The 27,214-nt window shown below is 40.7% G+C and overlaps 1 protein-coding gene across 2 annotated transcripts in view; it reads right to left on the reverse strand.

Moving 5' to 3' along the window:
• LOC134627834 (inositol 1,4,5-trisphosphate receptor type 1) overlaps positions 1 to 27,214 on the reverse strand; it is a 75,069-nt gene that overhangs the window by 11,549 nt on the left and 36,306 nt on the right. Inside the window, exons 40-52 of one of the 2 annotated variants that reach the window (XM_063474245.1) lie at positions 18,841 to 18,888; positions 17,103 to 17,235; positions 13,414 to 13,604; positions 7,216 to 7,399; positions 6,803 to 7,056; positions 5,927 to 6,127; positions 5,728 to 5,838; positions 5,372 to 5,467; positions 5,018 to 5,161; positions 4,794 to 4,901; positions 4,481 to 4,673; positions 3,149 to 3,271; positions 546 to 721 (exon numbers count right to left, since the gene is read on the reverse strand). In XM_063474245.1, coding sequence (XP_063330315.1) covers positions 546 to 721; positions 3,149 to 3,271; positions 4,481 to 4,673; positions 4,794 to 4,901; positions 5,018 to 5,161; positions 5,372 to 5,467; positions 5,728 to 5,838; positions 5,927 to 6,127; positions 6,803 to 7,056; positions 7,216 to 7,399; positions 13,414 to 13,604; positions 17,103 to 17,235; positions 18,841 to 18,888 — 1,962 coding nt within the window. The remainder of the gene's footprint in view (positions 1 to 545; positions 722 to 3,148; positions 3,272 to 4,480; positions 4,674 to 4,793; positions 4,902 to 5,017; positions 5,162 to 5,371; positions 5,468 to 5,727; positions 5,839 to 5,926; positions 6,128 to 6,802; positions 7,057 to 7,215; positions 7,400 to 13,413; positions 13,605 to 17,102; positions 17,236 to 18,840; positions 18,889 to 27,214) is intronic. The other variant, XM_063474246.1, reaches the window with a different exon arrangement.

The raw sequence follows: 27,214 nt of genomic DNA on the forward strand, positions 1-27,214 counted from the left end.
TAGTTTAGACTTAAAATGCCCTGTCAGTCTAAATTTGAAAAGCTAGATGCATCAAGTTTCTAACGCTTATCCAGACTCACTGTGGGGCTGGAGCCCATCCCAGGTGGGGTACACTCTGGACAGTTTGCCCACTTGTCACATCATTTATTATTATTATTATTATGGATGGATCAGTTAGCTTATGAAACAATTTCTGAGAGCCCAGTGTGACATCTACTTCAAACTGCTTGGAGGTTCAAATGACCAATCCAAAAGCCCTAAAATATTTAGTTTATTGAGTTATTCTTCATATTACTTTATATTTTTTAGATTAGAGAATTACTGAAAATAAGAAAATGTTTGCCATGTTAGCTTGAAAGATTGAACCAAGGATTCAGTTATAATCTGCCTATTATAGCGATTTCTAATTCCTTTACATTAGCTAATACTCACTTTTACAAAACTTTCTTTCATTGTATTCAGCTGGATACACAAATGCACAAATGGATGGTTGGCACTGGTGGTGGTGATTTGAGTTAACTGACCCTCCCTGTGAGCTCACTTACATTGAAAGCACCCAGAAGGAAGAGCGTGGGCTCCAGGCCCACAGAGAAGATGAGACGGAGGATTGTGACAGTGACCAAGGCACCGATGCCCAGTGGTTGTGGCATGATGATAACAATGATCAGCGCTGCCAAGACTCCCATCCACAAAAGGGCAGATAAATGGGGATCCAGGATACCTGCAGGTAATAAATAACACATGAAGACAATTAAATGTGCAAAGCACAAACAAGCTATAGGGTATACATGCCCAAACCAGCCAACTCGTTATACAGTAACTGTGACACATGTGAAATATGAAAGCACATGTTGAGAGGATACATGTACAGTCTGGAACTTTTCAGTATCATCCAACTTTTTTTTTTTTTTTATGAGATCCGCTATCTTCTTCCTACTTTGGAGACTTTGAACTCAAAGAGAGCCAATTACATAACACCTAAAGTGTATGACACAGTTTCTTGCGTTAGCGTGCGCACCTGATGTTCCTCCTGATCCTGTGGTAAATCCAGGATTAGTGTCCTAGTCAGGGGTTTCATGTGACAGTGTGTCACTCAAGCTAAACCCATGTTTCAGGAGCCTAAAAACAAGGCCATACCTAACCTGCTGCCTCTTTAAGCAATGTCTTTTCTAAAACGTGTGTATTATTGTAAGAACTCAGTGAACTCTATTCACAGGTCGACCTCAGGGAGCGGATACATGAGGAAAATAAATGGGGTAGAATTTAATAGATTGAAAAAGAAGAAAAAGTGCGGCAGTAGGTGACAAAATAGAGGGGGGATATTACAATGAAGGCACCGCTCTTTACCTTCCCTCTCACTCTTTGTTTCCTCCCACCTTGCCTTCCCCTATTCCCTTCTCTCCTTCCCTGTCTCTCCTTTTTTCCTCTCCCTCCCCAGTCCCTGTTGAGATCACATGACAGGTGCCACTTGCATAACACTGTTCTCTAAAAATACCTCAGCTGAAAGATTCATGAGGGATGAGCGGGGAGGAACGCAGAGCTCGAGTGATGTCGCAGACTGAAAGAGGGGCGTTTACGTGCACTCATAAGCTTTGCATGCGCTGCACACCTAAGGTTAATGTGCAGGCAAATGATTGTGTGCAAACAGCTAGAAAGTCTGCAGTTGAAAAGCTGAAAAAGCGTGCGCTGTTTGATTGTGATTATGTATCATGGGCGTGTGACGCTAGCCACAGCTATTCACCAAAAGCCAGTCACTCATGCATGCAGGCAGAACACACTGACCTAGATTTCCTGCTCTTATAACCCTCATTCTAAAGCCTCAAGCAAAGGAGGGCGTTGAGCTAGGAGAGAGCAATGTATGCAAAGGCATAGGCCGAAAGCCATAAAAGTGACTGTTTAAGCCAAAGGTATGCTGGAGTCTCGCACACAGGTCAAGTGGTTCAGTAAGACCTTGTTGGTGATGTTATGAGAAACCGCACAAGATTTTAGTTTTGATTTCAAAATGTAGTATTTTTTGTCATCATACATAATTTACAAACCCATCAGAAAAGCTGTTAAGGCAAAATAAAGTGCTGATTGCTAAAGCAAGGCAAACTTCTTTCCTGGAAATGGGTTCATTGTTTGATTTTATCGTTTGAAAGGTTTTGTGAAGACTTTAACAGAAAGAGCAGAAAAAGGAATGCACACATTGCTAAGGCGGACTAGACAGTTTGTCTTGTTAGTGTAAAGTAGGACTTTCTCAACCACCATGTGTATGTATGTATATATGTGTATATATATATATATATATATATGTATATATATATATGTATGGCTTGTGCTACCTAAGACAATGCAGGCTCAGTTTACAGTAAATTAAAATGCACCACTCCTCTGTTTATTATGGTTTCCATAGAACTACAAGGTAAATATGAGCTGAAGCTTTAAGGGCATGGTGTTACTGCGGGTGTGTCTCAAACACAGATTACCAGGTGATTAGAAGCCAGCATGTAAGAACACCGTGGCAGAATGAGATCAGTGGGTCAGTGGCCACGTCCAGCAGAGTCACCCAGCTCTTTAAAGTGTACCTCTCTGGGTGTGTAGCATGCTGTACATTACAGATTCTTTGTTTTTGGTGTCGTTTTTAAAACTTGATTCCTAAGTCATTGTTGCCTCACAACGGCCTTACTGGTGTTATCATTTTTAGAAAACTTCTACACAGCTGTCTATATTTGCATTTCTCAACCCATTGTGAGTTATAGAATGTTATAGATGTGCTTTGAAGCAGGAAGAAAACATGTCAATGAACCCCTGTCCTTCCTGTTTTTTCCCCCTGAGTACATAACCTTTGTCTGACCCTTGTTTCAAAAGAAATCTGATTGCAACATCATGGCGCTAGATACAAATCGTCTCAAGCAAAACAGCATCGAAACAATATCTACATTCAAAGAAAAAAAAAATCTCTATATGGTCTGTGAGCATGTCACATGCATGAATGACTGATAGGCAGCCTCATCGGAACACCTGACAGAAAACGTCAAATGAAATGTGTCAAAGTTTTAGTCTAAAACGATTGACTAACTGGAAATGTTGCAGAAATGTTTGCGCCTATTTTAGCAACAGGATGTGCGCGCAGTCACAGTTCATACTCGGGTGCCACCTCACTGACCTCCATGTACCCCTTCGAGGGGGTAGAAGAAGCAGACCAGGAGATTCATGAGCACAGCCAGCTTGAAGGAGATGCCACTCCACACCGACATGTTTCTTGAGCACCAGTACAGCACCGGCTGGGCTAAAGGGAAGAAGAAAGACAAAACAGATTCTATTTTTAAAATCTGCTCCAAAAGCCAAAAGTGAAGTTGGCAGGTTGCTTATGTTGAAATACCAATTCAGCTGTGTGAATTCAAATAATCTAAAAGTAAATTCTTATATTTGAGAAGCTTTGAATATTTAAAACTTATGCAGAATAAATGAAACTTTTTGAAATATAAGGGACCAGCATGTTCAGCTGATTTCAGTATTTGGTTTATGCATCAACAAGCTGCAAGTTTGAAAAGAAGAACTGAGGAAGTTCGGCTTCAGTGTCTTTGATATGTAAATATGAAGTCAGTGTAGCTGTCAAAAACAAAATGAATGGTTTAAAAGTTCAAGATACAAAACATGTCACCTCGACCTTTTAACACAACATTTTGCCTACTCAGGTTTAATTGGAAAAGAAAAAAAACAGATGCAGGGACTTTTCTCTGTCCATCCCCTCCTTTACGTGAAAGACAAAATAAGGGTTTGTGTGGGTATGAAGTATGTGAATTAGAAGTGTGAATGAGTGTGGGTGTGGGTCTGCGTGTGTATGTTTGTGTGCATGCGTAAGCACGCTCTCACTTGTGATTCATAAGGTTACTGTATAAATGTTTCATGGCTCAAAGAATGTGGAAAACCCCTGTCCGCTTTTAGACAGTGGAAACATGCACATGCATAACATGAGCGCACACAGGATGACATATTTAGCCCTGCCATCAAGGTGCTGATGCACATCCTTTCATCCATTTTCCAAACACTCTTATCCTGTTCGGGCTCGCAGGGATTGAGCTCTATCCTGCATTTAGGAGGGAGGTCACCACCAGTCTATCACTTAAATACACATAAAAAAACCCCACATTTATAACTACGGCTAAGTTGGAGTTTCCCCTTTCACATGACCTGCATGTTTGTGGAAAAAAAGAAAGTAAAACACCCAATAGAGCATGCAAATTACACACAGAAATTTTCAGCTATCCATCAAGCACAGTATTCCCAGAAAAAAAAAATGCACGGAAGTTGTACTTGCCATTAGAAAACAACAGGGGCATGTTGCCACATGTTTCAGTACCTGTTTTAGTACACAGACTCTCACCTTCTCCATCTGTAGTTACTCTCCGTCAAAACAGTCAGGGGAGCATCTTGATAGACTGTGGTTCGCGCGCACACACCCACCCACACACACACACACAGAAGACAAACTCACCTCTGAGTTTCTTCTGCCAGTTCATCTCATTAAAGAGGTCCTCTGCTCGAAGGAAGAAGTCATTGATCTTGCTGCCTTGCTCATCTCTCTCTGTGGTGTAGTACACCCGGAGCTTTGACTCTGAAGTTAGGAACTCACAGATGTTGGGTACAGGGAAAACTATCTCCTCCATGGTGCGGTCCTGACGCACAATCTGCAGAGAGAGACTCACAGTCACCTCCGAGGGAAGCCCACAATTTGTGACCATTTCTGATGTAATGTACAGAAAACATGTTCAGATTCACATTCTGTGATAGGGGTTATGCATTATGACCTCTATCTGAGCAGTGTGTTTGGCATAGAACTCCAAGGCCTCATCCCCCTCTCCACTAGACACTCCTGGCTTTAACATCATGGACAGCTCTTTATTATGACGTGCCAACTGTGTAAAGGACACACAGGTAACAAGTGAGTTGGTTACAAGGGACAACAAAAGGAAAATGCATGTTTCTAAGATACAGCATATACAGATTCTGCAAAAAGAGATAAATAAGACACCTGGTGAGCTAAGATATAGATGTTGTGTCCAACATTTCGGGGTGAAGCAGCATCATGTTCCTCTTCTTCTCCATTATCCTCCTCCTCCTTTGAGTTTTCAAACTCAACCTCCCCCTGCAGATAGGCTTTCTTTATCACTTCCACCTGCAGACACACACATACACATATATATATATGTATATATATATATAACACACCCTAGTATTTTTACAGGGTAACATCAAATGAATCTGTCTCTTTGCTCTTGTTGTTATGTACTAACAAAAACAAGGTTATAGCTGAGTAGATTTTGCATTTGATGTAGAAATAGCAGCTCAGGACTCAAGGACAAGATGGACAACAACAGGTTCTCACCAGCTCTTTAGGCCTCATATTGTACAAGATCCTCTCAGCATTCTCACTGTCATGACGGCTTTCCATGATGGCGAGCAGCAGCTTAGATGCATTGTTCTGAGAGTCAGAATTGGAAAAGATAAGAACTACAGTTTCTTCATCCAAGTAAAGCAGGCGGAAAACCTGGTGCTCTAGGAAAATAGACTGCTGCTATTTTTCTTGGCAGGTATACAGAAGAGCTAGCTCAGACGGGTGAATTTCCTGCTCTTTCACTTCAAGCCTATTGGTGTTACTGCTGTGGAAGGAAACTACAGCGTTTTTCCCCTCATTTTTTAAACTCTAGTCTTAAAGTAAAAGTGAAATCTGGCTCAACTTACCTTGAGCTCTAAAACCAGGTCCATCCGCTTCTTCCCAAGTGGGTTAATGTCATTAAGAATCAGGGCAATAATGATATCAATGCCATTGGACTCATGAGTGGCAATGCAATTCTGGGGGAGAACGGAATAACTGTATTAAAAAAAAACAGACATTGTCTTAAGAGTTATAACTTCCTTCACCGTTCAGTGTCTTTTGTACCTGGTTTTCATGGCAAGGGCCTTGGCAGTACTCTGTTAGACTCTCCAGTGTTTGGTTGATGAGAGCAACATTCTTCTCATTGATGTAGAGTCCGAGCAGACCGAGACCGCCTGTGGTGCTGCCACAGATACAGTCTAGAAACTGAAGCGTCTCACACACAAGGTTGTAGTTGTTTTTGTTGTTTTGGCAACGAAGGAAGTTCTAGGAAAAAAACAGTGAATGTTTCACGCAGTTAACCAGCATGTAAACAACATCAAATTCAAGAGTGAAACGTCCAAGGAACAGCTCGTGCATGCTAGTGGACGTCTGTTTTTGCATAACAACATGGCATATATTAACAAGCAGGTAAGCAAATATCTATTCATGAAAATACAATTATTCTATCAAAATAATAGTCTTTTTAGAAACCTGCATATGAATAAACAGTTGATAAAATCTCATTTTGTACATCTTGGGGGATCTTGGGAGAGGGAAGTACAATTAGTGGTACTGTTCAAGTCTCTAAAAAAGCCTTGACGCAAAGAGCTACCAAGAACCAACATCCTCTGCAGATACATCAGTAGAAACTAAAACTGATTAAACAGAGCCTGAATCCTCAAGACTCAAGAGCTTAGTAACAGAAAATCTCTGCTTTACAAGCTCAGTGGAAAAAAATACATGTGAGGCTCTCTGAATAGAAGAAACTTGAAGCCCTGATATCTCTGCAAATAAAGATACTTTACAAAGACATACAAAGCTATTGGCATTGGTAATAAAAACCATTGGAAATTGTGTCTGGACTCTAAAGGCTTCAGTTTAATATTAAAAGGAAGTACAACTGGACTCACTCTAAAGTAAATCTGTAAAACTAAATTTGCGACGCTCAGTCTGACCCACCTGTAGGTCACGGTTGTGATTCTCACAAAGTAGCTGGAGAAAGCGAAGGATAGGCTGCATGATAACAATCACAAAACTCATCTCTCCTTCATCCTGGTTCTTGTCCCCCGTGCTGGGCTGACCATCTGCTGAGGTGAAGTGGTCCTCAGGGTCAGCTTCTCGCCGATAAGAGTTAAAGGCTTTCTTTGTGGCAGATGAGGCCTCTAATAGCTGCTCTTTCACGTCTTCTGTCATCACCACAGCTGGGTCTTTTGCTATATAGAGACATAGAACCCGTACTATAAACTTAGTCACAACTAAAAGAACCTTCAAATATTTTTTTTTCCTTTTTTAAATTTAGAAATAAACATGAAATCAGCAGTTTTCAAACTGGGCGTTGTTTAGTGTTAACAACCCAACAGGTGACCTCTGACCTTTTTTGCGAACAGGGGGCTCTTTGTCCTGGCTGTCATCGTCTCTTTTCCTGTTTCCCAGATCGCTTGTATTTACTGTCACCGTGGCTTTGATCTCGAGCTGGGCTGACTTCATGCGGTCGTAAAAGACACGGAAGAACTTTTCTGATTTCTTGTCTTCTGTCAGACGGCAAAAGAATGAGCGCTGGAGACACAGAGAAAGAAGAGCAAACTGGAATTATTCCAAAACCACGCTACATGTTGTGTCGCTGTAAAATGGAAACGAACATTTAGTGGTGTCAAATTCTTTGCCGAATGTGTTGACGCTCACCTGCAATACGAAAAACTGGAATAAGAGTAGTTGATCAACAGAAAAGCAATCTGCTACTATGCTGATAAGATTACCATATATAGTGGGGGAAATAATTATCTGATCCTCTGCTGAATTTGTAAGTTTGCTCACATACAAAGAAATGAACAGTTTCTGATTTTTATGGTAGTTTTAACGGAGTTAGAATATCAACCAAAAATCCAGAAAAAACACATTAAATAATTGTTGATTTGCATGTCATTAAGTGAAAGAAGTATTTGAGCCCAATGCAAAACATGACTTAGCAGTTGGTGGAGAAACCATTGTTGGCAAGCACAACGCTAAGATGATTGTTTTAGTTGGTCACCAGGTTTGCACACCTTTGGCCCACTCCTCTTTACAGAAACTCTCTAAAACCCTTAGGTTTTTTGGCTGTTGCTTGAGAACTCAAAGCTTGAGCTCTCTGCATTGATTTTCTACAGGACTGGGGTCTGAAGATAGGCTAGGCCACTCATTATCCTTAATGTGCTTCTACTTTAGACACTACTTGTTGTTGTAGTTTGTTGCCTTGGCATATTTGGGGTATATTTGCCATGCTGGATGAGCCATCCACAACCCATCTTCAGTGTTGTGGCTGAGAGAAGGAGGTTCCTGTCCAAGATTTTATGACACATGGCCCCGTCCACTGGCCCCTTATGTGATGAAGTCATCCTGTACCCTTAGCAGAAAAACAACCCCAAAGCATAATATTTTGACCTCCATGCTTGTGGGGATGGTGTTCTTTGGGTGATACACAGCATTTCATTCCTCTAAACATGGCAGGTCCAGTTAATGCCAAAGCAACAGCACTTTCTCCCAAACCTTAACTGAGTCATTTAGATGTTCACTGGCAAACTGAAGGTGGGCCTGTAAATGTGCCTTCTTAACCTTGCATGTGCTACAAGATTTCAGTCCATTATGGTGTAGTGTGTTACTAATGGGGTTCTTGGTGACTGTGGTCCCAACTGCCTTCAGATCATTAAAATGCTCCTCCCATGTACTTTTCTCTTGATCATCCTCCCCCCACGAGGCAATATCTTGAATGGAGCTCCAGACCGAGGGCAACTGATTATCACTTCTATTTCCAAATAATCTCACCAACAGTTGCCACTTTCTCACCAAACTTATTGCTGATGGTCTTGTAGCCCATTCTAGCTTTGCTCAGATCTACAGTCTTGCCCCTGACATCCTTTGAAAGCTCTTTGGACACGCCCACGATGGTTGAGAGGTTTAAATGGAAGAAACTGATTCTCTGGACAGGTGTGCTTTACACACATATAGAGTTGAGATCAGGAGCAACTGTAATTGATTGGCTGTAATCTGTGGGAGTCGGAATTCTGGCTTGGTTATCGGGGATGAAATACTTACTTCGATCAATGACATGCAAATATATTTGTAACTTCTATGTATGTGTATGTGGTTTTCTTGATTTTTGGTTGAGGTTTCATCTCTCTCTATTAAAATGACCATAAAAATGACTGAACTTACAAATTCAGCAGTGGATCAAGGAGTTTTTTCCCTCTTTGTATATAGTATGGAGGTTATACCACGGGAAAATTTAATATCTTTTGGTCTAATGTTTAAACAAAACAAGCTAATAAAAAAAAAATAGTAGAAAATTTAAGAGATAAAATAGAAAGAAAGAAATCAAATAAACGGTCAAACTTTTTCTTAACAAATTAGCACACTGTCTCGGCTTACAGTAAAAAACAAACAACAAATCATTACTTTATATCACAAAACTCTTCCTTATAGGAAAACCAATCTTTATTCCAAAAATATTATAAACTCTAATGAAGCAGGTCTAATTTTACAGTGATGTGAGGATTTAATCGCTGCAGCTATGGCTGTGGAATGAGGTCACACAGAATTAGGACACTTCCATGCCCGATGTATACACCGTGTCCCAACCCACAGGTCTGTTGTTTTGATTATGTAAGAGCTGTTAGCAGCACAGCCTATGGAACGGCTTCGACGAACCAAAGCAGCTTTGCCACACTAAAAGGGTGAAAAAATGACATGAAAGGGAGAAGCCTGGCCTACTTACACAGATACAGAAATGGAGATGGTGGGAAGTTGTGAGAAAAAAAAAGCTTGAGGCAAAAGATAGATACCAAGAAGTGGGAAAAAGGGGCAAAAAGGAGGGGAAAGAACCTATGATCGAGAGAGGGGAAACAAGAGCGAGTGATAGGGAGGGAGAAAATCTTATCAGACGTGGTATCTAGGCCAGCTCTCAAAGTTTGTTACATAACCATATGGTCTTTTCAGGTTAGATGTAGAACTGGGCTAGTTAAGAAAACAAATACAGTAAATGATAGTCACATGGAAAATGTTAAGCAAAAATAGACAAAGCAAGCTTTGTTTCTGCTCCTCCAAGGACATTGTTTTAAATGTGTTTGTACTGCGGTGGTTGCATGCGATGCAATTTAATTTTTAATAGGCTCACTGTGCTAAACTTTTCATTCAATAGTAAAAATAGTGACAAACCAATTAAGGAGCCAAAGTGAGAATTTATCTGGCTTATTAATGACTCAATGAAGGGATACGCCGGTTTTACAGCCTAGTTTCCTTTAAAGAAACAATGACATAACTGTGTGACTGTGCCCCAAAGCAGATTCTCGAGCCTCGTGCCCCACCCTGGCCCTCCACCACTGAGCAGCAGCACTCCTGCACGTACACACTCTGCCAACTTAGGAACAAGGAGACAGCAGCATGGGGAGGGGAGACCTACCAACCAAGGCCATCATGCAATAAACAAGTTGATGACAAAGTGAGGAGTACAGAGACGGGGATTAGCTACAACACTGGCAGCCCACTCACTGCTCACACATCACAGCATGCCTGAGGAGGGAAGGGTTGAGGGGACAGTAATGGTCATGCCTGTCCGTCTTTTTTTGTTCATATAACTGCCCTCCATCAGCCGGCTAAAGCGTGGGCCTGCAGGGCGGGTGGGGGAGGGAGGGGGGAGGAAGGCAGGGTGCAAAGGGTGAGGCATGAGGAGCGGTGCTAGGATAACACACAGTGATTAAACCAGAGCAAACACAGGAGAGCACTCACCAGCACTCTCTCACCCTTACCATTACATAACTCAAACAGACACACACACACACACTCGTACAGTACCAGCACACGCAGGCTGGAAAGCACATACGCTAATACGCCCACTGACTTTTACACTCACAAAAGTGGGTCAGCTGTCTCCGCCATAGGCACATGCCAGTTCAGAGAGGACACACCCACATATCACACATGCTCTGCAATACAGTATTCTCTCTTAAACTCTGCGAATGCCAGCTTTATCCTTATGTAATCATCAATCATTTTCACAGCCTGTCATTCAAGTAAAATATCCTATGTTGGAGATACTATGTTTAGTCATTTACATTCAGGTCTAGCAAGACTAGCACCAGTGCTGAGCTACAGTATTTGATAAGGTGACAGTGGAGGTGAATGTACTGGGCATGCCAGAGTGTTCTTTTCTTTTTCCCAGCATCATTTCTTTTTCACCTGAGAGCTAACTGAGTATTTGTTTTGTTTTTTTTAAACACCAGTTCTTAGGAACTGAACCAAATTGAGTGACTCACTGAAACAAGGACGTGCGCACAAGTAAGGGACACCACAGTAAAGAAAAACACCACAGCAAAGCTTTCCTCTTATGATTTCTTCAGAAAACGTATGTGACAACAATCAGAAGTGAAAACCTGTACTTTCACATCTAACCACGTTGTTACATTGTGTAGCATTTGGACGCCAGTCCTCACACATTGGTTTACGAAATCTGTGCTGCTGTATCAAGACACCATCTGTGTTTTGATGGCGCTTGAAAAGCAGGAGGAAGACTGGCATAATGGAGAGATGACGTTACGGATGAAGTAACACATGGTGGTCAAGGCAAGGAGAGAACACGGTGATAGTAACGAAGGAGGATAGATGAGAGGGACGAAGATGTCACGGGCCCCTGCAGTGTTGGGTAAACACAGAGCCTGTCTGTATCTATGGAGGCAAACCCTAAGTGGAAAGAGACAGAGAAGAGCAGGACGGGGTGGGGGCGGACAACACTGAAAAACAAGGTCATAGCGCTTTCCCTTCTCTCCTTCCGTTCCGCCACTTGGCATCAACAAAGGGATGTTATGTAACAGCTATTTATACTCGCGCTCCCTTTTCCTTTCACCCTCCCTCTCATGTCAGGCAGCGCCACATGTAAACCAAATGGAACTGCTGCTGCTCCTCTCTACTCTACGCTCTTTCGAGACCTTTTCCCCGTTCCTCGGTTTCTTCCTTCTTCCTTTAAATTCGCCACCTCTGCATTCACATTTTTTCTTTTTTTAGACTCACTACTCTGGTTTAGCACACCTGCACATCAAGGGCTTTGGAGGGAAACGGAGCAGCACACCATGCAGTTAGAAGCCAGATGGCTGACGAGTAAAATGTTAAAAGTTGACATGTAACAACAGAATTTACAGCTGTCTGAGATCTCTCATAGCTGTAGCAAGAAAAAAAAGAAAAAAGAAAGATAAAAAGCTGCTATGTGACTGAAATATAGGAGCAAAGGAGTTCAAGAGCCTGAATGTAAATATATAACCTCTAGTGCATCCGTGCATTAGCCTTGCATGACAGCAAACAGCCTGCATATGTAAGTGACTTAACTGAGCATGCAGCTGGGTTATTCTGTGTGGTTTATTTCTGTGCACTATGTAGGCCATGAGTAAATAGTTAACGGTGTTACGTGAGTACAAGACACCCAAGATCCAACAGGTGCTCAGCTCAGCACGTCAGTCACACAACCCCACTTATATTTCCCATGGCGTGCTTTCTTGAAGAGACGAGAGAGAGCAAAAGAAACGCCTGATCTCAAATTCAAGCTTTAAGCTGTCAGTCACAATCATCATTGTTGTATTTATAGAGACGAAACGAGGCTTTTATCTCAGGCTTCCTTTATAAGCCATCCAGTAAGTAAAAGAACATAAATATTTGCACTGTATGGTGCAGTTCTAGCACTGCAGGATAGCTTTCCCTGCAAATAAATCTCCCTTTCCAGAACAAACTTAAGAATGCGAGGGTAAGAGGAGCTCCAGTTTCTCCTCAGTCCCCTCTGTGGTTCCTTATCCCTCAGCCCTCTCTCCCCACTGCCCCAGTTCCGGAGGCCCAGCGTGACCCAGTTTGGGCCGGCAAGAGAACGCAAGGGAGCGAGGCTGGAATGTTTTGAAGGCTGAGACATTCCTCATTGTTCATTCACACAGACCTTATGTAACACAGACGGATCACGTGACGTGGCTCTGCAGCAGCCGTGGGAAGCCAATGCATTATCTCTGAAACAGTGGCTTCCTCTAATCTGATTATGCAAGCTCCTTGCTTACACAACGTAGACGGGCACACAAACAGAAAGATGGGGATCCACTGACAGAACAACAGACATATGAAGAATGGATGGTGGGGGAGAAGCAGAGTTCAGAGCGGCTTGGGCTGAACCCGAAAGGAGGAGAGTTTATTTAAACTACCCAATACACACCTAAAATGAAAAAACAGAAAAACAGGAAAATTTTTTGATCCAAAGTCTACTACTGACATTATTAGCAGCTGGTCTGGTCTCCCAGCTAAGTTATATAGGGCTAGACGTGAGGGGGAGGTGCCGCAGTAATGTACATGTGCAGCTATGGTGGCACACTGACCCACTTACTGAAGATTGTCTAGTGATGAAAAATTCCCTCAATTACACAGTGTTCTTTACACTGATCGTATTGGAGCAGATCATATTTAAACAGTGTATAATTTTTTAATCGAGATGCAGATTTATACACAAATCAGTTGTTTCACAGTAGACAACAGACACAAATCCATATTCTTAAGGTTGAAATGTTTGGTTAACTGACCTGGATGGTGGTGTTTCCACCCTCCAGCAGCGCAATAGCTAAGAGGATGCTTTCTTGAAAGACTCGGTCGCTCGTGGTGTTCATGATGAGGTCAATAACCAGGTCAGAGGCGCCTTCTTTGTCCAGATGACACTGTACCTCTGCCAGGCTCATTTCCCCACGACTCAGGCCCCCATGTCCCCCTAATCCACCTAAAGACCGAGATGAGACAATGGGACAATTCAGAACAGGCTATATCAGACATGTGGTGTTAATTTTTCGTTCTAATCTGGTTTATTTTGATATATTTCCTGCAAATAAATGGGAACTACAACTATAATCATTTAACAGCTTATTAAATCATCTGGAGATAATAACAGAAAAACACTACTTTGCTCTTAGTAAATTTATAGTCCAATTAAAACATATAGTGAGATTAAGTATTTGGACTTTTTTTTTTTCTTTCATCTTTACACCAGTACAGTGGACTTTAAATCAAACAATTAATATGCAAGTGAGCTGCAGTGTTCAAGTATTGTAGTATTTGTTCAGTAATTGCAGTCATGTGTGAATTTAAATAAATTTTCAGTTTTAGTTTTTAATACTTTAATGGAAATCAAAGGAAGTCAGTGACTTCAGTTGCTGCTTGTTTTGGGGTTTCTCTGCCTTCAGTAACTGAAGAGATGCTCTGTTGGGTGGACATCAGGTGACTGACTTGGCCACTGAAGAACATCTTATTTATTTGCCTAAAACACTGGTGAACTTACTGTACTTGCAGCCATAGATACTCATCCTCTAACATCCTCTCTTTTGCCATACATTTTTTTCCACCCCCTCCCCGAACAGTACAATTTTTACAGTTTGCATCTTATTGTATTGCCATTCACGAAGACTCCTGATTGTGGATTTTGACAACCTGCCTGTGTGTAAGGAAGTTCACTCAGCATGCAGCTCTGTGAGAGTATTCCTCATGTAGCTAGTGGTTGTGCAGATGTTTTTTCATAACCAAGCAAATAATTCTGCAGTCATTGGTTTTCTATGTCTTCAGTGGTCCTTTAGACCTTTTGGTGTTGCAGATTGGTGATTTGGTCATTCCTAAATGATTTCCTATCTCTTTGATGGGTTTATTTAGCTTTTTTTAACCTAACGATGGCTTCTCCATTTGCATCAATGTGTCTTTGGACTTCACACCAAAGACACTACCAAATTCAATTTGAAGACTTGGAATCAACTCTGCTTTTATACAGAGGCATGTTCCCTCATCATGGAATAATGAGGGAACATTCCTCACCTGGCCATGAATCTGTTTGTGAGTAAACCGTCAAATTACTTTTGACAGTTGAAAATGGAGGACTATATAATTTCTATTAAGTTGATGCCATATTTTGGTTAAATCCCTTTAAGGTGAAAGTCTTCACTTCCATCACATAACCTGTGGTTGTTTACAGAGACAAAGCTCTAAAAAAATGTGCTGTTTTCCAAATATTTATGGACCCAACAGTATACATACACAGTTAAAATTAAATAAGAAAAATAATGTGCTCAAAACTTTTTGTTGCTTTAATAATGCTGTGAGAACCTAAGTAAACCCTTAATAATTTCATGTGAATTAAGAGCAAATACAGTTGTTTAAGTAGTCATCAGAAAGTGTGACCACCACTGTCAAATCAGAGGTTTTGGCAGTTTGCTAGTCTGGCATATACAGGTGTGTGTAAACACAATGGCACAATCTTCCCAGTGGTGGATATTCCAAATTCATGCCAAGGTCATATAGTGCAAAAGGCAGAGAAATTGCAAAAATCCCAAGAGCTACATCTCATACTCTGCAGACCTCAGTTAATATGTTAAGTGTTAAAGTTCACGACTGTATAAGCAGAAAAAGACTGAAGAAAGATCCTTTTTTGAAGAAGAAGAAAAGATGCCGGGAAAACCCCCATTTTATTTAAAAATAACAAGGCAGCATGGTTTAGGTTTACATCTGAGCAAACCATAACTTCTTTAATAATGGCCATTGGACAGATAATGATGACATTCCACTTTGGCAATAATGCCAAAGTGGAGATGTTTGGTAATAATGCACAGTTTCAAATTTGGAGAAAACCAAACACAGCATGTCAGCACAATCAACCACACAAACACTAACTATCAGCATGGTGGTGGAGGGGTGATGATTTGGGCTTGTTTTGTAGATAGAGGACCCGGGCACGTTGCAGTCACTAAGTCAGTCAAATACAAGGCCATCTCTTAGACACCTAAAGCTTGGCTGAAACTAGGTCATGCAACAGGACATTGAGCCCAAAGCACAGCAATCAAAGTCCAGACCTCAACCAGAGTCAAATGCTGTGATGTGATCTTGAGAGAGCTGTGCAAAAACAAGCGCCCATGAATCTCAATGAACTGAGTTATTGCTGAAGTTATTGCTGCTAAAGGTGGTAAAAGTTACTGAATCATGGGGTGTACTTAGTTTTTCACTGCAAAATATACAAACTTTTTTCTTTGTTAAAGAGTCCAAAAAGATGAACTTAAACAGGTCCCAAACATGCCGTGCTATCAATCCTTTACTGACCACCTGTGCAGTGCAACTGTCCAGTGGTGTGATTCATTGTACATGACTTTGCCTGCACATTCCCCCTTGAGGCCCAAGCTTCAGGCTACATATGGAATCTCAGTGTGGCTCTTGTTTCTGCAACAGGTGCAAAGTCTGTTTTCACAGGAAGTAGCAGCTTGTCACCTAGCAACGGTAAAAAGTGGATCATGGAGGGGATGGGTTTACTTCCTGCTGACTGGAAGTTTGCCAAAATGTTGGCACAAAAGGGAAAGATGGAGACCTGGGTACAACTTTAATCATCTCTGTTCTTGACTCCTGTTGAAAGAGCTTTTGTACAAACATCTGAGCTACTTATTACAAGGCTTAGTGAATCAGTGATGTCCTTTAAATCACTTGTCAAAACAGTTGTTTTTTGTGGTTTTTACTGTTATTGCCTTTTTTTTAATCTTAATTGCATTTATTTTCTGTTGCTATTTTGTGTCCTCTTTTGTCTATTATTATTATTATTGTTCAGTAGCATTCTTGCCACAGCAGATACAAAATGTATAGATTATTAGGTCAACAGACTCACAGCACATTGTACCGACACCAGCACAGTGTCCGTGTGTCCCCCGAATCTATATTATGATAAAATGTCTTACATCAAACATGGCAAAAATCAACCAATCGCTCAAAAAACAGAAGAAGAAAATACACACATTGCTTTAGTATTTTGACTGCAGATAATAAAAAAGTAGCAATGTTATCAGGTAGTGATAAGAATATTTTGCTCTGCATGCTCAAAGGGCAGTTCACAGCCTGACTCAGGAGCTGATAACCAGCTCAGGGCCAGACAGATAAAGCCCCATCCTTATATAACAACCCCAAAAGAGGTTTGCCACACTACAACTTCAGAGGCAGGAACAAAAAATTGCAAAAAGGTTCATCTAGACTTTGATAATAGAAATAATAGTAGTTGTAGTCATGTTTGGCAGCACAATCACCCTCCTCTTCAGCAGCATGCGTTTGGTAAATGCTTCACACAGACACCAGGTCTATTAGAGATACTGAAAGATGGGTTTCCTTGGCCTTTCATGCAGGAAGAAAACACCACTGAAAAGAATGAACAACAAACTTCTGTGCTGGTTGTCAGAGATGAGTAACAATCGTCGTTGCGTCCCACCTGATTGGCTTTTGCCCGGTCCAACCTGACCGAGGGGGCCATTGCTAAATGACGTCAGGCTGTCCCTCCGCCCACCACTCCTATGGAAGTTGCCATAGTAACGATTCACCAGAATCTGTCTCAGCGCCTCGCCCTGCAAGAGAAGACAGAGAAGGACGTAATGATGTGTTGTCTGTGGCGGGAGAGAGAGAAGTAAAGAACAGCTTGTGTAACGGGATAACGTGCATCATTAATGATGCATTGTGCATTTCTTTTCTCTGTGAAGACTGCAAGAAAACGCAGCCTCAGAGTAATACAGACTAAAGACAAGTTAAATAAAGAGTAAATTAAATCTGTAATAAAAGAAAAATTCCTAAAATTCCGTGCTGGACAAACTTTTAGGTATAGGATAAACTTTCTGATATTTACCGCCTACATTACAATATTGTTATGGGTCTCATCGCAGCAGTGACCCTGTGCAGTGACAATGTGAGGTCCTGATTTTCACTTAGACAGACCTGGGGCCAGCCCTCCCACACTGTGACTCATCCTCTGTCGAGCAGTCAGCAGCACGACTTTGGCGTTGTCATGGAAACCGCAGCCCATAGCTACCTGACAGACCTCCCATGGGATAAAGTGAAGGAAATGAAAGAGAAGGGTTTTTTTGTGTTTGTGTGCAATTATGTGCAAATCATTGTCAACTGTGGGTGGTCCTTGATAGACGACGGAGGAGTTATGTAAGCTCCGCTGCCATAGTTATGCTCCAGAGGTCAGGATTACTTTATGTAGGAGGTGCGGGGAACACTATTCTCATTGTTCATTGGTTGGAGGTTAATCAATGGTATGCATCGTGCTTAACGCCAAAGCACAATCAGATGGAGTCAGAAAATTATTCCCTGATCTCTAGAGTCGTGAGGCGTGAGCCAAACCCTTATGGCATTTTGAACAGGAGGTTATCTAAACTGTCAATACAAAGCAACTCTATAACAAAGTCTTGCCACTCGCCACTATTAAGCAGCAGGCACAAACTTTTTGAAGCATTATCTAAATCAATATTAATTTCGACGGTTATCGGGAAATGAAAAAGATCCAAATCTTGCGCTAAAATAAGTTTCATCCAGCTTCATCCCCCTGTAAGTTTTACTTCTACTATTTTTTACTTCAACATTTTTGCTGTTGAAAAATTCTTCCAAAAAGTAAAACAGGAGTTTCTCTGTAACATTCAAAAACATTCAATAACTCTACCATAAGAAAGGCCTTTGGAGGTAATAAAACCTTCACTGCTTATTTGGTAATAACTACATGCAAGATGCCAGGAGTCAGGATATCTCGTTACACATATTTAATGATTGGATGAATGGTCAGTGATTAAACCTGTAAGAAAAATGTTTTTCTCTAGGAGATTAGTCCTATATATTGATGAATCCATCAGTGGCGGCCTCTAAAAATACTGATTAGACACAGACATGCCTGAGGCTCTGTAAAGTCTCTGCTTTGTCATAAATACCATTAGAGAGAGAATGCAGAGGAAAAACATGTTTTTCTTCATCAGTTACACAATCACCATGACTGATCACTTGGGTGTTACTTAAAACACTAAAAGAAGAGTTCTCATAAACCTAGAAGGCAAAAAGAATCAGGTCACAAAGTGGGAATTTTTCATTCTATATGCATGACTGCTTTACATCTAAATCTCAGTATGAATCTGTCTAGTGTTGGGGTTTTCAGTTAGGTTGCCATGCTCTTAAAAAGTACCTACCCTCTTTTGGTCCTCCACCAACTTCTCAGGCTGGTTGTTATCCAGCTGCTGCGTGCAGTGAGTAGTGTGCGCATAGTGGTTGAACAAATACAAACACAGGGTTAGTATTCATGCAGCACAGAGAAGGCAATTGTCAGGTTAATTACCACATCTTGTACCTATTCAGCTGTTTCAAGTGGCCATGCAAAGGTCTGCTCGGTGTGAGTTGCTATGCTTTTACTGGTAGGTCAGAAACCGAGGAAACATTATGGCTACGTTTAGGAGAGCTGTGATGGGAGATGTGTACTGTGGTGACTGTGTTGAAATTCTCCAGTGGATGTTTTGTTCATTTTCTGAATTCCCTGCACAAACAAAAATGTAACCTTTTTCACACATTGGGCTCAGAGATTAAAGGTTCAAAGGTGTTTAGACACTTACGCATGAAGTTAAGCAAAACCACTGAATCAATGAACCATGACGTTCTGTTCAAATACACCCCCAGCTTTGAAAACCATGTAACAATGTTAATAAAGGTTATCATTCTAAACTTTATCAGTCTTGTTTTTTTTTATCTTCCTTGAGGATGATGCCCTCCAAGTCTTCACTGCTTCACTTAAACTCTTGCTTTTGGTATTTCATATGCGGTCTTTGGGTAGTGAAACACATGCCCAGTAGGACTGAGATCAGATAAAAGACTCAGCCAATCGCCAAAATGATGAAATCTTGTCCAGTGACCTTTCGCTTATTTGGCCAAATCTGAGCCTGCAGGATGTTTCTGTCTACCTCTCTGTTGGCCTATTACTTTTTTCAGCAAAAAAACCCAAACAAAAAACAAATAAATACCAGTGGACAGGTTTTATTTAGAGCCACAACAGCTTAAGCTTTACATTTATTTAACTGTAACCAGACCTGTTTTGTGAGGCTTATGGGAGGCATCTTGTAGTGAATCCTTTGCAGATTATTGTCATGTCTTCTCTTCAGTTTTGACCACAAAACATCGACGCCTACATCCAGAGAATCAGTCATAACGTGCGTTTTTCAGCAGAATTGCGTTTCTTGCATACCTGCTTGTTTGCTATTTCCTTTCTTTTTCTACTTTGTTTTTCTATTCACAGCTAGTTTCTTCTGAATTGATGCAACACAGCTATTATTGAGAACTCTGACCAAGTTTGTTCATTTTTAAATCTTCAGTTGTATGTGCTCTTCATACAAACAGCCTGCTCTATTTGAGTTTAAATGCCAGATCTTAACTCTTAGTCAAAAAGTTTTGATGCATGATCAAGGATCCAGGTAAGGAAATCCAAAAAGTTGATTCTTTTCATCTGGATGCAGCGTTTTCAGTGGGAGAAACTTTTTGTCACTCATCCAAGTGACTCAGAGACCAAGACTAAAGAAGTCGTTTAGTCAGAAACCAACTTTCCATTAAACATTTATTGGTCAACTGTCCAACTGATTTTGGATTTTTGCAACTTGGATACCATGTGTATAAATGGCCATTTCTCCTCAAACAGTTTTTTCAGTGGTGAAAAAGGGCAACCAGCCTAAAACTGAGGATATGCACTTTAGCCTAGTCTGAAAAAACCCCAAACAATATTGTAACTTTCCAAATGAGCCATCAAGTTTTTTAAAAGTATAGTCCAACCTGCTGGATAATATGGTTTTTCACTATTGAGTTGGGAGACCAATATCATTTTCTCATATGGCTTTTCTTTTTAAATATGAAAACTCTGCAGCTGAACTTATCATAGCTTAAGGAATGACAAGTAAACTATTAAAAAAGAGTAGCTCTGTCCAAAAAAAAAAAAAAAAAAAAAAAATCCAAGTATGTTTTTTAAGTTTGTTTTAAATGATCACATGCCCCAATGAAGGATAAAAAAACATTTTGCTTTTTGAAAACATTCATGCTGACCATTTTTAACATTGTCTGAAGGAGTGACAGAGACAAAGTCTACAGTACTCTTTCTGTAAAAACTGTATGAGTCAAAAGAATGTTACTTTCAACTTTAAAATTTCCACTTTGCTTCCGCAGATAGTATTTCCTTTCTGAGTTATGGACAGTAACTCAATGCAGGATTTCCTGTGAAAGAGCCAGTAAATCTGAAAGTCTGATTTAACTTACTCAGACAGTTGAAACTTCAATTTAGCTTGAAATCAACTCATAAAAGAATATATGCATGAGGTCACTTATGTATATATTTTCCCTTTTCCATTATTGCCTTCAATAAGGGAAGTAATTACTTTATTCTGATTCAGTAAAAGGACTAGATGCTACAATCCCTGATGGTGCATATGATACAAATGCATTAGAAAGGTATAACTTTTTTAATGTTCATATGCACCCTAGATGCCATTGAAAACCCTACAGTTCCTAAGGCTTATTGTTGGCTTGCTGCATGAAGTATAAGGACTTCTTGATTGGTTGAATTGCAGTGTCACAAGTCTGTTACTGGACTGTTCTCCAAAATATACAATTATCATTTTAATAACTTAGACTCCCCCCCCCTCCCCCCTCCCCTCCTAAAACACACACACGCACACGCACGCACACGCACACGCACACACACACACACACACACACACACACACACACACACACAAAAAGGTGAACCAAAACTGAAATCACACTGCAACTGTCAGGTAGTCAGGAATGAGAAAATACAAATGAGGTGAGAGGTTCTCAGTTTGAACTATGCTATGAGTAGGACATGACAAAAAGTGCAATGATCCACTCCAGTAATACAGAGATGCATTGTGTTCCTATTTTCAATTCCTAATTTCAAGTCCTATTGGCAAAACCAAAACAGTGGCAGTTCAGATCAGATTAATATTAAAATTCAGTACCTCTATATAATTCTTCTGTTCACTGGGGAAAAATTCAACCAGAATAAGGTACTGCTCTGCATACATTGTTATGTAAAAGGACAGTGTAAGAGGGCAAGAGAGGGGAGAAGACAGGAGAGGGGCGATGAGGTTAGAGTTACATAATCACTCTAAAAGAAACCAGGCCACTAAACCAATGACACAAAGATGCTTGCAGAAGCCATCTGTTACCAAAAACACAGTGGGCAACAAGAAAACCAGTGAAAGGCAGAGACAGAATTAATAAAAAAAAAGAAACATGCTATGAGTATGTTTTCATGTATTCATGTGAGCTGAAGCTGAACTCAAGAGTATGATGATCAGAAGTTTGCTCAGATACTCACATACACTCCTCTTGATTGATTAAATGTTTCTAGCAAGTTGCACCTCGACCAGATGCTTTTGGTAGTCATCAACAAGCTTTGGGCATATGTTTTCTTGGCAGAATTCAAAGGGTTCATTTAAAATCGTTGGTTTCTTGGCATAGACCAGGCTTTTAAATGTAGAATACAAACTTTCAATAGGGTTGAGGTCAGGCTTTGGGAAGGCTTTTTCCAGAAGCTTAATGTTAGCTTATTTTTCCTTTCCAAAACCTGTTTTGATTAGGTTGTGGGATCATTTTCCTGTTGAAATACACAGTTGTGTCCAAGTTTAACTGTCTAGCTATTTGGAGGTTGAGCAATCTACCAGTACCACTGATAGCAAAACAGACCCAGAGCATGATGCTACCGCCACCATACATGACAGTACAGTGTTCTTAGTTTTTAAAGCCTCACTTTTACTCCAGCGGACATATCTCTTATCATTATCTGACCATAAAACCTTTTCTTTGTCTCGTCCATGTGGGCAGCTGCAAATTTTAGTCAAGCTTGAAGGGGTCGATTTTGGAGCACGGGCTTCTTTCTTGGTTGGCACCCTCTCAGTCAATGGCGATGTAAAACATCAGTGGAACATCAGTGTCACAGTGACACTGATGTTCCAGCGCCTTGAGGCGACTTTTGTTGTGATTTGGCGCTATATAAATAAAATTGAATTGAATTGAATTGAATTTCCAGTTCATGTCAGGCTTGAGCCTTGGTGGTTACTGGGTTGTTTCCACCCATCTGAGGGTAACATTTTGGGTCTTTTCCCAGACCTCAGCAAAGTGGTGACACATCGAATAAGTGCATTGTCTCTTTCAAATTGCAACTAATACTTGTTAATTTTTGTTTTTATGTTCTAGGATTTTGTTATGAAGCACTTTGTGATGTTTATCTTGAAATGTTCAATACATTTAAAATTTTACATACTTTTTTAAACACAATTGTTTGAACTGATGATCTTGCAATCTGACCTACTCAACTTGTGTAAATGTTCAGTTCTCCTTCTTAGATCTTCACTGAGGTCTTTGGGCTTTCCCATTGTTCTCAGTATGTGTCAATCCAATGAGTGCTGTCAACAAGCTACCAACTGTAATCAAGCAGGATTGCATATGAGAGGTTAACAGACCTTGTGCCGTTAAAACATACTGTATAACCTTGCGCACCACTATCAAGCCTGTATGCACTTTTGATCCTGTGTGGATTACAGCTGAACCAAAATAGATTCAGACTTGTGGATCCGATATTTAAAAGTTATGAAAGATATATGCTGTACAATGATTCCACCCTGTAAAAAAAAAAACAGTTAAAAGAAATCATTAAAAGGCCAAAACTACCACTCTATTTATGTCCATGGTCATAAACTTCTGAACACAACTGTACATTAAAAATAGTTTAAAATGTTTTTAAAACCAGCAACTTTGACTTACCCATACAGGCACAGGAAAAACATGTAAACTCCACACAGGAAGACCCGTGGAACCCAAAACCAAGACATTCATGTAAAGTTAAGTGGTGATTCTAAAATTGCTCCGTTAGCCTCGCAACAGATTGGCTACCTATCTGGGGTGTAGCTCTCTTCTGGCCGATGACAGTCGAGCTAGTCTGCAGTGCAACTACAACTATAAACTGGACAAGTGGAAGTATGGATGGATGATATTTTGATTGACCTCAACAATTTTACCAAACTAAAAGTAAATATTGTAATATTTGCTACTGGAAAACGAGGCTGCTGAAGAGACCAAAAGCTCCACCTCAATTTAAATGTGCAAAACTGACAACTTTTCTCAATAAGAACGAGGCATCTAGTCGGGCAAAGTGAAAGGCATCCCATGATGGTAAGTTAATCTGAACTACAGATAAACGACAGAAAAAGTCCAATAAGTAGCTGGTGTTCTACTGAAGAGATGAATAGAACTCTTGCAGAAAATTTTGTGGATGTAGGTGGAAAAGTATTAATAAAAGCCACTTAGATAATTGAAATCTGATTACTATAAAAGGCCCAAGCATATTAATTTCACCCTTGTACAGAAGCAAGTGAATTCACAACACTTTTCTACTTACTTATTAAGGCTTTTGCATACATTTTTGTGTCATCAAAATCTCTGCAAGTATTCAAAGATACGCAAAAATTGCTAACATGAATGTCGAGCAGTAAAGGAGGAGGCATAGTTAACACTGGACCTGTAGTAAAAAAGTATATTAAAAAAAATACAGGTTTCTAACCCTTTACTCTTAAACAGAACATCTTCACAGTTAAGAACATCTCCCCAAACCAGAATAAAAAGCAGGACTGTTTTCAGTTATGTGACCGTTCTAATGTGTTCTAACATGTTTCTTAACAGGAAAGTGAGATACGCATTTTGTTTGTTGGTGTGTGCGTGTGGGTGGGGGTGAAAAAGCACAATGAGACAGAGCAAGAAAGAGAAAGTGACAGACGGAGACACAGCAAGAAAAGAAGAAAGGGAAAACACAGAATATACTCATGAGTTCTTTGGAATAGCTGAAATGCAAATAGTGGGATTTTAGCACATGGCATCAAAAAGCAACACAATTAAGTCTAGCCTGCATCTTGCAGGTTTTAAAATTATTATCTGTGCATAAGCAGCAGCTATGACCTATGAAATCTACTGATTCTAATGTTTCCAGTACTTCTGATGATGATCAAAAAGCTTATGCCTTCTGCTCATTGCAACACTTATTTCATATCAAGAGTATTATCGAGCGAGGTGTGATATGAGACGTGGCTTGGGTTCTCAGTGTTAAGCCTTTTTGACAAACACAACAGCTGATCCCAGCAGCAGATATAACAGAGTTCAGCATCAGGTTGGGGGCTACGCATGCACACGCTGGAGGATCAGCATCTTTCACAAGTCTATCGACATGTTTTCCCTGTCACTACATCAAACCACAATGCAAAATGCTGATCAGAGTAGATATATGCTGCTCACCACCCCCTGGCCTCACCACAAAGACCACAGGCTAACCCCTCACGTCTGCCACATCCGCCCTAACTACAGTATATTCCACCAAACTGGAATCTCCCCAGGGCAAACCCCTCGATCAGTCTCACACTTCTCAATTGAACATAAAAGGAAGAAAGTATGCGGACACACATGCGCGCACCAAAAAACTCATTCTACTTTAAGTGTGTGTGTTTTCTTTTTTCTCTGACAGTGCATAAATAAACACATCTTTGCAGGTGGAGGCTGAGTCATGTTTAAACCAGCGGTGAATGACATGAAAACTGGGGTTTACCACTCGACTGCTTGTTATGGGCAGACAGTAGAGCAGACTTAAATTAAAAGGCTGTGCTCTGTCATTTACATTGTAGCTGACCCACTTCTATACCAGAGCTGTAAAATAAATTTCTGTCTTGACCAGAGATGGAAAAACCTGCTGCGAGAAAATGTGTTAAGTAGATATAAATAAAGCAAGTCAAAAAAGCAAGATTACTCTTGCAAGCCACAGGAAGAAACAGCGCAGTGAAAGGGATGATACAAGCCTTATTTTCCAACATGGAAGGCTTGCATAACTGCTTTGACTAGACCACACACACACGCACACACATCAGGGCAGGTGAAGCCTGAGAGTAGAAAGCCTAACACTGTGTATCCTGAATTCCTCTGGCTCTTACATAACTCTGACAGTCAAAGAGCAATGAATTTAGCTGATATTCATCTCGGTGACATTTAGCAATGGGATAGTACGCACACATCAGCGAGGTCAGAAATATACCTCGGGCCGTCTCTGTTTCCATTTCTCCATTTCTCCATTTCAAAAAAATGCCTCCATAATACTTTGCAGACACTGCTGCATAAATCGACTTCATGTGACCCACATAAACTCTGTTTCCTGTTAAACACAAACGCACAAACATGTATCCTTCTTCTATACCATATATAATGCTATTCTGCTTTGCTCAAAGATCAACAGAAGAGACAAGAGCCAGCTACGCACTTTCATATCACACCTACGCAAACATTCACAGCCAACTTCATTACGTTTACACAGAGTGGGTGTGTGTTTGCATCCATGTGAGAAAGGGTGCGAGTGGAAGTGGGGGGGTATTTGGAGCAGTTAAGGAATTGTGTCACAATGATTTAATGGGGCCAGAAGGGGGAAAGAGGTGAGAAGAAATATGAAGATCGGCACGGGTTTCCACTTTCCTGCCACTCTTACACAGGAGCAGCTTTTCACGTGTAGACAACCAGACAGAGATACAGCACATGAGAGAAACTCATACAGCCCCCACCTCACTTCCCCCCCACAGGTGTGCACATGCACATGCACATGTATGCGTGCGCACACAACTGCTCTGTGGATAAACAGCTCCTCAACACTTTTATTGGCAATTACTGCTGAAGGTCACACATCAGCGGCGGGGCTGAGTTCCAGGAAAAAAAAAAGCCTGGTTCTTATGTAACCTCAGCCCAGAGTTGGCAGGCACCCAGGAATCGTGCAGCTCGCAAGCAAGGAAAACTAGGACACAGCCTCAGTGACTGCCTCAGCCCTTCACAGCCCAACACGTTCATTAATAGGCGCATATACAGAGCACGCACACAGTCACAGTGCCCCCTATTGGAGCAGGAGATACTGGGGAGATACTGGGGAGACACCCAGCCCCCCTTCCCAAACAAAACGAGAAAAAAAAAAAAAGAGAGAGAATATGATAGGATATAAAAAGGAAAGGGCAATGAATAATCTTCATGAGAACAGAGTGAGAGGAAATTAAGCAATGGGATTTCTCATGGTTTTAATACATTAATCTTTATATTATCATCAGCTTTTTAGTGTTTGGGGTTTTTTGTGTGATGTTTGTCATATGGTCATTGCATTCTGCACTCTCATGTCTATTCAGTTTTTTTGTTAGTCTCTTATCAGTATTTCTGTTGCATCAATCCGTTAATCTTAAAGATGATTTCAGTTTCTGTAAAACTGTTATTTCTATAGTCTTCCCTTGTAGCTAATCTATATCAAAATATAACTTCTTGACCCCGCTTTTCACAGGTCTGCAGTTTATTACATAAAAAGATAACTCCCTTAACTGGACCTGAATACAGTAAATGTGTGCAAAAATGACTTTCAACCAACACTTTGGCAGAAAGTCATGTACAGTGCAAGGACACTGAGTGGACACAAATACAGCACTGGCACATAGCCCAACCAGTAAGTGA

The sequence above is a fragment of the Pelmatolapia mariae genome, linkage group LG5 (genome assembly GCF_036321145.2).
Source record: "Pelmatolapia mariae isolate MD_Pm_ZW linkage group LG5, Pm_UMD_F_2, whole genome shotgun sequence".
Lineage (NCBI taxonomy): Eukaryota > Metazoa > Chordata > Actinopteri > Cichliformes > Cichlidae > Pelmatolapia > Pelmatolapia mariae.